General features: G+C 49.5%; 4 protein-coding genes across 5 annotated transcripts; 1 reads left to right on the top strand and 3 right to left on the bottom strand.

Moving 5' to 3' along the window:
• Positions 1–958: 958 nt before the first annotated feature.
• AAFC00_006054 (uncharacterized protein) lies at positions 959–4,002 on the bottom strand (the record flags this gene model as incomplete). The annotated part of the gene is made up of 5 exons (XM_069345943.1): positions 959–1,569; positions 1,627–3,669; positions 3,724–3,816; positions 3,869–3,894; positions 3,953–4,002. The coding sequence occupies 5 exons, from the start codon at positions 4,000–4,002 to the stop codon at positions 959–961; spliced, it is 2,823 nt and encodes a 940-aa protein (XP_069198148.1).
• Positions 4,003–4,848: 846 nt separating this feature from the next.
• On the top strand, positions 4,849–6,196 carry AAFC00_006055 (uncharacterized protein; the record flags this gene model as incomplete). The annotated part of the gene is made up of 2 exons (XM_069345944.1): positions 4,849–5,873; positions 5,935–6,196. The coding sequence occupies 2 exons, from the start codon at positions 4,849–4,851 to the stop codon at positions 6,194–6,196; spliced, it is 1,287 nt and encodes a 428-aa protein (XP_069198149.1).
• Positions 6,197–7,983: 1,787 nt separating this feature from the next.
• On the bottom strand, positions 7,984–9,413 carry AAFC00_006056 (uncharacterized protein; the record flags this gene model as incomplete). Its single annotated transcript, XM_069345945.1, has 2 exons — positions 7,984–8,931; positions 8,982–9,413. The coding sequence occupies 2 exons, from the start codon at positions 9,411–9,413 to the stop codon at positions 7,984–7,986; spliced, it is 1,380 nt and encodes a 459-aa protein (XP_069198150.1).
• A 2,358-nt stretch (positions 9,414–11,771) lies between these two features.
• Positions 11,772–13,329, bottom strand: AAFC00_006057 (uncharacterized protein; the record flags this gene model as incomplete). 2 transcript variants are annotated; one of them, XM_069347825.1, is made up of 3 exons in its annotated part: positions 11,772–12,315; positions 12,368–13,085; positions 13,134–13,329. In XM_069347825.1, 3 exons carry the CDS (start codon positions 13,327–13,329, stop codon positions 11,772–11,774), a joined length of 1,458 nt encoding a protein of 485 aa, XP_069198152.1. The 2 variants fall into 2 exon arrangements, with proteins under 2 accessions (XP_069198152.1, XP_069198151.1); XM_069345946.1 differs by having other exon boundaries at positions 13,134–13,323.
• Positions 13,330–13,751: the final 422 nt, after the last annotated feature.

The following is a 13,751-nucleotide window of genomic DNA, read 5'->3' on the forward strand; positions in this document are numbered from 1 at the left end:
AGAAGGACCTTGGTCAATTGTAGTAAAGCTATATAGTGATACCCTAGCTATCCGTTACGGCAACGACTGCACCAGGGTCTCCTCCACCTCCACATTCGTTTCCTACATATGTCCAGAACGGCACAGTGCTTTGGCCCATGATGATGATCACTTCGGCAGCTCCGAGACCCCTTGTGTCCGTATCGCTCGGTGCGCCTTATACTATCAAGGCACCCAGCGCGGCCGGAAAGATCCTCGATCGGGAGGTTTGTTAGACAGTAATCCCTCTGAACCATGACCCGAGTTGTCCTTTGCGCTTGTGATCGCACGAGACAAACCTAAACCCCGCTGCGGAGTTAGTCTTCATGCAAGTGCTGAGCAATGACCTGGTGTGAGTGTGGAGAGCCGTGTGCTTTATGTCAGTAATGCTATAGCACTCATGACCTGATCTGATCGAACTAACGACTTCTGTCCTGACTGACGGTCGAGGCTGTTCCCGCGCATAGTGTGACAAAGGACGAGACGCCTCTGAACGCACTTTGCTGTGCCGCATGTTGCCGAGGGATTTGACTGCATGCTGCATGAACACATGTGTAACGGGCATCCTCTGCTATATGCCTAGATCTGTCGCGGATGGACACAAATGTTCGTATTTGCACCTGTCGTGCCAGGAGATGGCCGTCATCATTGCACTTTGCTAGCCGGGAAAAAGATAGAAACGACGGATTTCGAAATGATATCGTAACCTCGTACATTCACAAAACTATCTCTGAATATATGGTATCGATCCTGACGCAGTCTTGCTGATGAGCATTGAGATAGATTGGGGATGATAAAAGAAGTGAAGAAAGAGAGATACAAGAAGAAAGGAAAGGCCGTGATGGCCATCAAGCAGCGGGTCCAAGTAAAGTGTTTGCCGAATCCAGGACAACAAGTTCTCGAACATCACACAGCATTCAGCCCTGACAACAGACCACTCTCAGCTTGACCATGTGGCCTGCTGTGGCGGATGTGGTGTGGTCCATGTGGCTGCATCGCAGCTGACTTCCTCGAATGTGTGCAATGTCGTGAAACCCATGGCTGAGAGTCCGTCGAAATTACCATCGCCATCCATGTAGTCGACGATGCACGCCTGACATCCCTGCTTTTTGATCTGCTTGGCTCCCAGCAGTATCAATCCTTGTAGCAGCGTCGAATATTCGCCGACTGCTGGACTGATGACGGGGCTTGATATTCCTCCCATCATCACATCGTCTGCCGCGTCGCGCATCGAGGGCACGAACTCTGCCAACGTCGATTGCATGTTGTACAAGACCACTGTACCAACCAGTGTCCCATCTTCCGGTCTCTTGGCTCGGATAATACCGCACGCGGCAGGATCCGAAAGTGCAAGCCTATACACTTCTGCCAGACCTTGGCGATTGCTCGTCTTTATGTGATCGAGGATGGCGGACGAATATTCCCATCCGTACACGAGGTCGAAATCCACACCGGCTGACTGTAGTGACTTTGCCATTCCTTCTGGCGGCGCCCAAGTCTGTAGATTACGTGCGATCATACTGCAGATTGGTCGCGACAAGGCCGTGTTCCCTGTGTTATTCATTAGCATGAATTCTTGCTGAAATGCGCAAGTACGGTCCGACTTACAGCCCAAGTTGGCAAACCATGACCGTAGTCGTTTGCGTTCGGACGTATGGCCTGAAGGTATGCCCAGGTAGATACTTGGCAGCCTTGAGCCGAGCTGGAAGCGCCGAACGCCTTCCCTTTGTAGCAACGTGCGAATTGCTCGACTGTGTAAAGAGTGACCGATAGACAGCTTGCGTCTCGCAGGGTCAACGAAGACGGCACCAATGACACCCGTGCCTGTGGCTTTAAAGTAGTATGTAGAGCAGAAACCGTATAATGCCTGAGTACTGCTGTTACGCACGACGAAATGTGACTCGAGTACGTCTTGTTGCCGAAGCAGGAACGAATTTGAGGTGGCACTGGATAGTTCCGACCGATGCCCTGGAGTTTGCTCTTCCACCACGGATCGTATGAGGTTGTCAAGAGCATGCGCATCTCGGTCTTCGTTGAAATTCTCTACTAACCAGTGCTGTTTCGACGCAGACAGCTTTTGACTCTGGCTTATCGTTCCAGGAAGTGACCCGGTAGGTGTTACATCTCCGTAAAGAACCTTTACCAACGATACCAGTGCGGTCTCTGTAAAGTCATAGGTGCAAAGATAGGTCCCGATCGATGAGTCCATTGCAAAATCGTATGGAGAACTGACAGCCACAACGATAAGAGGCTTCTCTCTTCTCTCACCTCCCGCAGTGTATTGCATGTTGCAAATCATTGAGACGTGCTTCGTGAAGCCATGCTGATATAAGTTTCGATTTGCATCAGCTGTGAGCACGATGACCGCGCTAGCCCTGTTGATCAGGTTTTCATGCTGGGGTCGGACGCCGTTGGCAGTATAACTCGTGTGTAGAACCCTTCCACTGCGTTGTCGAGCTAAGGAGCGGCCAAGCTCACGGAACACTCGTTCACCACTCATCACGGATGCCCCCCTCTCCCAGTGCGCTGGCTCTGGAGAATGGGCAGATTGTTCTGATAATTGGCGAGAAGCTGCAGACGCAGCTAAGGGTTTAACCAGTGGTGTCAATAAAAGTAGCTCGTCTTCGGCTTCGATGATGTTCGTGAGGGGTATCAGTCGGTTCTTGTCTCGCACGACTGTGATACTCGAGTTGTATGCTTTCGTGGACAATGCAGTATGTGATGGCTGCAGGCGTGAGAGTAGTCCGATGCCCGGAGGATTGAGGGCCTTTTCCCACGAGGTGCATTTCTTTTTCATGGCAAGCACTCTGTTCAGGGACTGGTATACCCTTTGCTTGGTAATGTTATCGTTTTCTAGTCCCAATTTGAAGCCGTTGATTGCTTCTAGTTGATGTGAGAATGACCGACAGAGCAGCACAATGTCACAGCCTGCGTTGACGGCCATGACTGTTCCTCCTCCTACTCCGATATTGTGGCTGAGCGCCTCCATTTCTAGACATTCCGAAACGACCACGCCGTCGAACTTCAGGTCAGACCGGAGCAGGCCATCGATCACTTGGTCGGACAAGCAAGCGTGCATCACATTCAGTCCAGCTGATGACATGGCACAACCGCCCACCATTATGGCATCAATTCCCTCCTTGATAGCATTGCGGAAAGGGACCAGAGCGTTCAGGCTAAGCTGCTCCAGTGATTCCGTGATAGTCGGAACGTTCAGAGATGAGCCGAGAAACTCGAGATTGCCATACGAAGGAAAATGCTTGCCCATAGTAGCAAGTCCAGCTGCCTTGTATCCTCTCATGGAGGCAACTCCGTATTGAGAGACCTCTTGCGGGTCGTCTCCGCTCGTCCTCACTCCAAGGGGCTGGTTCCGTGCATTTGTCAGTACATCTAGACATGGGCCGAAGATCCAGTTGATGCCACACGTCGCAATCTCCTCTGCTGTGGCTTTCGCAACCTCGTAGGCAAGGTTCGTTGACCCTGTCGCAGCGAGACCCATGGCACTTGGGTACTGTCTGATATAGATCTCATCGAACAGACTGTTGACGCCGCCGTTCTCCTGGTCCACGGCGATAGCCAACGGCACTGGGTGGCCAGCATCGTATGCGCATTTCTGTAGTTCATATACCAGATTCTTGGTGTCCTCGGCAGCTAGCACACATGTCAGCTTCGAGACATACTCAGGGTTGGAGAATCTGATATCACATTTCAAGTTCTTGGCAGTCAGAAGAATTGAGCCAAGATGATGTTCTTGGATGAGTGTTCGTATCTGAGGAGTCACGGTTGTTCCATCAAAGCCTTAGGACGAGTCAGTCATTGCTGAGCATCACAAACGACCATATCTGCATACCCATCATAAAGAGCTGCCCCAGCGTTCTTTCGTGCATCGTTAGCTCTCTGTCGCATATTCATTGGACACGCACATCTATCGTACTTGTTCATATCATCCCATACTGGGTCGAGTCGAGATCCGGGTCCATCCATCTCGACGGTCGTGCTTTAGCCCGATGACATACAGTAGCCTCGGCCAACCCTTGGATGTCAGTAATACACACAGCTACGATTCGAGCACACTGGTCCGCGTGGGGAACAATGGCACTAGGCGGACTCGGTATAGCAAGAGAGTAAAACCGCTATGGCTGTGGTCTGTTTAGCCGATCACGTTGCAATACGTTATTACATGGACACCAGCATGTGGTAGCCGGGTCATAGCGTGCCCTCTAATCCGATGTAGTAATGTCGTGGGCACGTTTCCTTTGCACCATAGGGCGGGCCGCTTTCGCAACGAGAGCTGGAGGTTCAAGGTTGCATCTGGAGCGGCCACGCGCGGACCGAAACGCCGAGATGGGCTAGCAGGGTGGGAAAGCTTGGCATAACGTCGACGGAAAAGCGTGGGTTCTCTCGCAGAGCCTCATCCATCCCGACGGTACTGTTACATGTACATTTCAGAAGGAGTGGAGATGTCCTATCACAAGCAACCTCTTATCAAGGAGGTCTGTCAGAGAAAAAAGTCTAAGACCGTCGTCATATGTGCAATGGCAGGCTCCAACACGACCTACAGTGACGATGTTGCTACCCTGAGGCTCCACCCGGCCTTCAGCGCCGGATAGATAGGTAACAGTGCCTTTCATGTTCATGATAGCCATTTGGCTTCATAGTAAGTCTATCATATACTACTCTTTTACTTCGTGGGTTGTCTCTTCATTCACATTTCCTTGAACGTACACGAAGTAAAGTGATAGCTCTTGTGACGGTGCGAAAATCCCGTTGTATACCTTATCTTTATAGACCCCAATACTTAGACGTTCAACTATCATTGCGCTCGCAAAGATGCCTGCCGCCATCTCTCCGGAGCGACCACAGAATCTAATCACCAAGTTGACAAACTGTCGATTGGTCAAAGGGAACACATTAGTAGAGGAAGACCTGTGGATATCATCCCAGACTGGCAAGATCCTACCAGCTCAAGAAATCTTTTATGAACATCAATTGGGACCGGATCAAATCATTGATCTGCAAGGCCGCATAGTGAGCCCGGGTTTTATCGACAGTCAATTTAACGGCGCTTATGGATTCGACTTCAGCACCCCTGGCGATGTTGTCAGCTACCAGAAAGGAATCAAGGCCTTGAATCAGAAGCTTGTGCAAACCGGGCTCACATCGTATCTGCCGACGATAATCACACAAAAACCAGAAGTGTACCACAAGGCTTTACCATATCTCGGGCCAAGTGGACAAGATCGCATACCAGAAGATGGAGCTGAAAGTCTTGGCGCTCACTGTGAAGGCCCCTTTATGAGTGCCCATAAGAAGGGAGTGCACAATGAGAGTGCTCTCCGGGAGGCGACGAGTGGTTTTGCCTCCATCGAGCAGTGCTATGGTGCGGCAAATCTTACCGCTGACACAATCAAGATGATTACTGCTGCGCCTGAAGTTGAAGGCGTTATGGAATCGATACCAGAGTTGACATCCCGAGGAATCATTATGTCCATTGGACACACGGATGCAGACTTCGAGAAGGCTACCGAGGCGATCAACAATGGCGCCACTATGATCACTCATCTCTTCAACGCAATGAAGCCTCTTCACCATCGCAATCCCGGCATCTTTGGCCTGCTTGGCCAGAACTACGGTGCCAGGCGACCATACTTCGGGCTGATCGCAGACGGCATTCATCTTCATCCTACGACAGTGAAGATTGCGTGGGCTGCTCATCCAGAGGGCATGGTCCTGGTCACTGACGCGTTAGCACTGATGGGAATGGATGATGGCGTGTACGAATGGACAAACGGTGACATGATCGTGAAAAAGGGGTCGAATCTGACGAAGCAAGGGACTGAGACGCTAGCAGGGGGGTAAGTAGGACTGTTTTCTCTTTTCCCGATGCTCCTCAGATCTGACTGACATGTTCAACAGTTGTGCGAGCTTGCTGCAATGTCTGAACAACTTCTTGACCTGGACTGGCGCGCCGATTCCTACTGGACTCGCCGCCGTCACTTCTACCCCTGCGAAGATGCTTGGCATGTATCCTCAGAAGGGTACGCTGGAGACGGAAGCCGATGCTGATCTTTGCGTCCTCTCGGAGGTTGATGTGATCGACGAGAACGGTTTCACGAATCGGGTATTGCAGGTTGATGAAGTCTGGAAGTTTGGTAAGCGGGTGTTCGAAAGGACTTAATGCCATCATGTATTAGGTGTACAACACGTTTAGAGATAATGAAGAATGACATAGATATCCCATTACTCGGAGATCAGCCTTCTTCCTTACTGTTGATGCTGACATTTCCTGCTGCGTTTGCGACGAGTCCTTCCCTTTTCTCGGATGACCTTTTCAGGAGTGTGATATGATGGCTGAATAATTCGATCATGACACATAGTGAGCTAGGAGCCCGCATATACACAAAGATCGTCGACACAATACACGAGCTGGCTTTGAACATCAGGTCGGTCCCTGGTATGCGACCAATCAGTCCTTTGCTGTCACACGGGCGTCGATTTCATCCCCCATGACCCGAGCGCTGGACAGCTGAGACAGACTCCCAGAGGCGCGTCTGCTACGTTGAACGTCAACCCGGCGTCACTCGAGATCAGATCGAGAACAAACATACGCTCTTCAGGCTCCTACCCGATTCTCACCTCCATCGTCAACACAAGGGTGTCTTCACGTAAGCCTCATATGCGTCACCGCGTCAGGTTACAAACTTCAGTATATTTCATGCCTTGCCGCTCCAAGTCTTTACCATCGATCTCTATGTCATGCACTCATCAACCAGATCATTCATGAAGATCACTGAGAGAGGCTATCATCATGCATGCCGGACGTTTCTCGATCGAACGTATGTCCCACCGTTGCGCGATATGCGGAGAGCAATCTCACTTCCCCGGACGATACAGATGTATAACCTTCATCGCGTTGAAGCGGATCTTTTCTGGATGGAGGGAGAGCAGCATTCATACATCATGCCCATGTGGAATGAACATTTGTGGTGTTGTTGAGTGACGTCCGACAGATCAGATGATGAGATGAGACGATGTAGACTCACACCTTGGCAGTGAAGAGACGAGTATGGCTAACCTACGCGAAGGCTCAAAGGAATTATCGACCAGGTCTGTCTATCATAGAGCTATATGATATAAGAACCATGATCGCCTGGACGCTATACAAGCATTCGCTCTATCAAACCACCAAGGCTCACATCTACTCTCCTTAACCACTACACTCGCTCAGCCTCCAGACAACCCGAAGAATCACAATGCACTCCACCTCCTCCACTCTCACGAACCGCATCATATCCCTCAGCATCCTCCTTTCCCTGCTACCAATGGCCATAGGCTGCCTCGATGTCACCGCAAACGGCAACAGCGGCCTCTCGACCGGCGTATCCATCACAAGCATAGACAACGGGGTCGAGACCTGCGATAGTAGTGGCGACGGTAAAGCATCCGCGAAATGCATCGAGGGGTTCTCGCTTTCCTATGATTGGGATGATAATGCTGTTAGCGGTCCACTTCCGGTGCATTATTGTAATCCTAAGAACTGGTAGGTCATCGGCGATACCATTTTTTTTTGGGGCTTGGGGGAGTGATGCTGACTTGGTTGATTGGTACAGTTATGATATCATCATGGAACATCAATGTCACAATGCTGGAGGTGCTGCATGCTGTGGTGGCATGATACCTTGTGGGTGCTGGTCTTGCAAATGGACGTGGGTGGGATTTGGGTGTCCGACAATAGAGTGATTTGCGTTGCATGAAAGATGGCAGCAAAGAGGAATGAAAGGCAAACAACGAAATGGATGATGTTGTCCATACGTGCTCGATACTGCAGCGACTTCTTTCCTTGTCATTCATTGTAAAGCTAAGTAATTATGTGAGGTAATAGTATCTCGAAATCCAGGAAACATCGTTTTGGACAGGGTCGCCATCATGATTAACTCGAAATTTCCCGCTGCCACATCCTGGGTCTCATTCAAGACGCACATGAGTATCATATGGTCGATAGTCTTCCTCGCCTTTCCACTGGGCTTCATAAAGCGATTCATCCATCTGAGCTGCATCCATACCATCCATAATGTGATTATCTTCTGCCAAGACCTCGAGGCCGGGTATACAGTCAATCGCAGCAATTATAAGGTACGACACACAAAACGACCAGCTGAAGCCAATCAGAGCCTCCACCACTTGTATACCTAGCTGTCTCACATGGCCATCGAAGAAGACTCCTCCGATAATCTCCGTCCCTCCATCGAAAGCAGCAACTTCTTTCTTCGCAAATAACCCAGTCATGATAGTGCCTAGGAAGCCTCCGATGCAATGAGTAGCAAAGGTGTCGCCGTTATCGACCCACTTCCAGCGCTGTGCTGCTTTCGTGAACTTGATGCGCAATGCTTGTCGCGATACTAGGGCACCAATCACACCGAAGAAGAAACTTGTCGTCAGATCGATGAAGCCTGCCGCGGGAGTGATCATGACCAGGCCGGCGATAGCCCCTAGGAACGTCGAATCTAGTGACCATTTGCCTGTTTCCATGTACGTTATCGCCGCCCATGTCGTTGCACCTGCCGCCGCACACATATTTGTCACGCTGAATGCCATGACGGACTTGAAGTTGAAGCTGAGAGTAGTGCCCGCGTCGAAGGCTAGCCATGAGCCCCATATGATGACCAGTGCAAGAAGCTGGCACATAGTATTATGGGGCCGATGCAGGGCCAGATGAGATGGTGAACGGGTGCTGGACTTCTTGGATCTGAAGAGAGGATACGACAGATACAGACTCAAAGCTGTTGCAGTCGCACCGCTGTTGATATGCACAGGAGTGCCTCCGGCAAAGTCCAAGACTCCAAATTCTGCGAGGAAGCCATTATCTGCCCAAACCATATGCGCCAATGGGCAGTACACAAATGTAGACCATAGCTATAGACTGTATTAGAGGTAGCTTCCGTGGAATGAGATCCCCTACTTACGACGATGAAGGGTACTAAAGGTAAAAGTCTACCTCTCTCACATGCACCGCCGACAGCAATTGCACACACGGTAGCCTCAAAGATCAATTGGAACTCGCTAAATAAGATCTCGGGTATTGTTCCTATTGGCGTTGCCAGTACGTCCCTGTGGGCGAAATGTTTGAGGTCACCAATGAACTCATTCCCCTCACCATATGCCAGAGAGTATCCCCATAGCCACCATTGTATTGTGCAGACAGAGATGGATAGCAGTGCTGGGTAGAAAGAAGCAAGACCACTACGCCGCGTCGAGTAACCGCTGTAGCCAAGTCCTACAGCAGGAATGATAGGCCAACAGAAGACACTGCATACAAGGACGAAGAGTGCATCGGTCTTATCACACGCCTCCCAGGCCTCAAGTACGCTGAGTTGAGCAAAAGTTGGCGTTTCCATGATTTTGCTGTAGTCAAAGAAATAACATCAAGAATATGAGCATGACCTTTAGTATCTCTATACTGGAGATAAACATGATCGATTTTGGCAAGCATATCGCAAGGCTATCATTGGTAGAGATAAGGAACTGCGACACTCGAGGCCACCAAACCTTCGGCGCGCTTGCTCCATGGAGACGACGAAGTATCCTTGTGCGCTTCCGTGTTCTACCATGAAAAGATGTGTATGAGAGAAATTGTTAATATTGAATTTCTGAATTGTTTGATGAACTTGTTATACAATATCGTCGTTATATTTTTCTGGCTAGAATGTGTTCGTTTTGTACTACGTCATAGTCCTTCGTAAGCGACATCAAGGTACTTTACATATTGTAACCTCATTGTGGAAATCACTCCGTATCCATGAGTAGATAAGTTGTTGTATAAGTGCATACTCAGCACTAAACTTCCCACTACTGCCATAGACGCTGTCTTGAAACTTCACATCTGTCTTGAGCGCGCTCTAGTAAAGCCAAGAGGCTTCCTCGGCTCACACCATGTCGTAGGTGAAGAGTGTGTTTCCTTGGGAAGAACATGACAGCATTATCTGACTTGCTGGAAGAATCTCGATTTACCGAGGCAAGGAAGGTGCCAGTATTATCCAGTCCGACCAAGTCGTTTAGATCGTCCGCCATCTGACGTCCGAACAGAGATAGCCTGCTTCACGCCCTGCGTCTCACTGTTCGGAAAGTGGAGCTCCTCAATATTCGAAGATTGATCTTATATCTTCCATCGAGTGGTTTGCGTTCAGTGCTAGTTGTAACATGATTCTGCTTCTCTGGGGGTTGAGAAGACCACTGCTGATACTAATATGTGAAGCTTTGGACACTGCACCATCTTGGCTTCTGTGCGAGAGGACCACAACAGCACCTTCCTCGATGACCTTCTTCACAGCTTCTGTGCCAGGCTCTGTCCATCCTCCATTTCCCATAGAGGCAAGCACAATACCTTTCGCACCAGCCTGGACAAGTGCGGTAGTCACGTTGGGGTTCATTCCTTGGTGACCGTACACGATATCAACTGGAGGAAGGTCTGTAGCATTCTCGATCGCGAAGTATGGTTTACCAATCGGAGTTGCAGGCGTGTAGAAGAATTTAGGGGCGAGGCTCTCAAAGTAACCAAGATATCCCTGTTCAACAGACTTGAATGTATCTAGAGCATTGGCACTTGTCTTTGTCGTATAGTAAGCACTTGAGATACGGTCATTGAGCACGACCATTGGGCCTCGACTTCCAGCATCCTTAGATGCTGCCAAGCTTACTGCCTGAAGTAGGTTCATGGGCCCGTCGGCCGAAAGCGCGGTGGCTGGACGCATAGCTCCAACCAGAACTACAGGCTTTTCCGTTCGTAAGGTGAGAGACAGGAAGAAAGCCGTTTCCTCGAGGGTATCAGTGCCATGAGTTACAACGACTCCTTGGCATTCGTTTGACTTCAGCACTCCATCGATCGACTTCGAAAGTTTCAAGAGTATGGGCGATGTTAGCTCGGTAGAGCGGACATTGGCAACTTGTACGGCGTTGATGTTTGCCACTTCCGCGATCGCAGGAACAGCATCAACTAAGGCCTGGACACCAATTGCTCCAGGCTTGTAGTCTGTGGTTTCAGTGTTCGAAATGGCCGATCCTGCAATTGTTCCTCCAGTGCCGAAGATAGTGATATTGGGCAGTAGTGAGTTGTATACTGGACTAAGTACTGCAACCTGGGCTGGCGTGACAAACGAGGAATGGCCCATTGACACTGTCAGAGCACTCACAATCGCCAGTGCAATGGCAGGCCCGATCATTGCTGTAGAGAACATCGTCACCACAGAGTTAATAAATGGCTCGTTCTACCGTGGTAGGTGTTGTGGTTCCGACCGATGTTGAGACCGATACTGAGACAAGTACAATGACCGATGGCGAACATGGGAGACACCAGGCTTGATCGTATACATATATCTAAGCGCAGGACGGATATACATACCTAGTCCTCATCTACAATACACAATAGGATCCGTGATTATTTGTGTATAAATGTCGACTTGGCCGAGTTTCGGCGGAAGTATCGGCCTAGCGTCGGGAGCTAAGATAAGTCTTATCTGAGGTCCGACTCGATGCCTGAGGCATACTTGTGACCTTGCCTTGAACTTTACCTGGCATGGGTTGCGACCTGCCAGTGACATAGGCAGTAATTGATGGACAACATCTCAAGTGGGATAGAGTGATGAAGCAGTGATGAAACGATTTTCACAGTCGGTTTTGAGATGGACTCTATTCATCTAATAGATCTTTCTATCTCTCTCTATATTCGATTTAAACATGAAGCAAATAACAATACCATATTATAAGTTATACACAAAGTCGAGCGCTTTGTCTCCCTCTTTGCCGTTTGTTTCCGCTCCGTCCATCCTCATCTTCTCCTTTTCGAGATTCCTGTTCCTAAGAATCATCCACATAGCAAGAATGCAGCCAAGTGCTAGCGACTCCATGCCGGCACTGACTGCATTGCCAGTAATATACCTTGGTGAATCCGTGGATGGATAGATGTTAGAGGCAACAATCCCGCTGATGTTACCCAGACATATGAACACGGGTACACCGACACTGCGTTTGTAGTCTGGAGCAAGATTGTTGGATACCCATGTTAGAAGAAGACAGTTGAAGGCGTAAATACCGCCACCACAGAGGAACATGGCGAAATATCCAACGGCGTGGTTTGCGGTACCACAGACGATGATGTAACCGATGATGACTGGAAGTGGGAGCACAGAAAGCACCAGTACACGCTTTCTGAGGCGATCTGATATGAACGTAGCTGCAACAAGCGTGCATGTAGCAAAGAGGTACACCGGTACAGTCAGGTAATTTGCTTGCAACGATGTGTACCTGTATCAACTTAGCACTAAGTCCCTAGTGTGTATTCGGGCGTGTAACATACCCGAGTCCTTTGATGATGGTCGGCAGAAACGTTCCAAATCCGAAGATGGCGATAGAGGAGCAGAACAAACATATGGCGGCTGCATAGACGCATACGTCTGTCAGCGCCATCTTAGTGTACTTCATGGGTGACTCGTCTGTGCCTCTGTTCACAATATCTCGCTGCTTTCGGGCGCGCATCAGTGCTTTCTCCTCTTCAGACAGGAACCAGGCGTCCTCAGCAGTATTGGGTAAGAAAAACCAGGCTATGGCACACAGTCCAACCGAAGCAGCACCTTCGATGATGAACAACCACCTCCAGGCCTCTAGCCCGTGGCGAGTGCCCATGCTCTCGATGCCATAAGCAATCAGACCACCAAAAGCCCCAGATAGACAGTTGCAACCGTAAATGACGGCATTCCTCAAGGCTTGATCTTCTCTCGCCCAGACGGTGGATATGATGAACACAATACAAGGAACGAGGCCGGCCTCAAAGGTACCAAGCAGGACACGAAGAGCGATGGCTTGTGAGTAGTTCTGTATGAAACCGTTGCAAAGGGTCGTGATACTCCAGGTAATCATTGCAACACCGAGTACGTGCTTCGCCCCGAATCGCTTGACAGCCATCGTCCATGGTGTCTCCAGAACAACATAAGTCGGATAGAAGCAAGTTGAGATGACGTTGAACTGGTTGCCTGTGAGGCCAATTCCCTTTTCAAAACCAAACACCTTAGCATTTCCTGCTGTTGTTAACATGCTGTTCGTCGAACATTATCGTCGAGACATACCAAGATTCGATCGATCCAAGTATGCAACAAGCAATATGACAGCCAACGCTGGAATCAGATACTTGTCAAACTTTCTGAGGGTGCGACGTTCAAGTTCCGGATCAATACGGACGGCTACATCGCTGAGCTCGCCCTCATGCACTTCAGGAGATATACTCAATGGCACGAACTTAGAATCAATGTCCGACATTATCATATACCTTGGGATGGCGAGAAAAGAAGAGAACAGGACCTCTGAGTAAAAGACTTACAGCCTACACTTCACTACAAAGAGACGGTACTTATTTGTCTATATCGACACTCTTATCGATGGAGGATTGACGATACGCTCAACAAGATATACTGCATGCAGAGCGATAACACAAATCGTACACTGTGCAGTTCACAAACATCAGCAAGATACGGCTAAGCCGACGGTCTACATGGCCAAGAATGATGAACGTTAAGAAAGGACGAGCGTGGACAAAGCCCGACGGCGACGGTAGTTATCAACCGCCGGCGATTCGGGCAAATCTGCGAACCATGTTGGCCGCTTGTAACGATGAATCGAAAACGACATCAAATACCGGGCTCATGGTGTCTCGTAGATTATACACATGGTCATCACAGCACTATACC

This window comes from Neodothiora populina (genome assembly GCF_041146345.1).
Source record: "Neodothiora populina strain CPC 39397 chromosome Unknown canker_contig_6, whole genome shotgun sequence".
NCBI classification, from domain to species: Eukaryota; Fungi; Ascomycota; class Dothideomycetes; order Dothideales; family Dothioraceae; genus Neodothiora; species Neodothiora populina.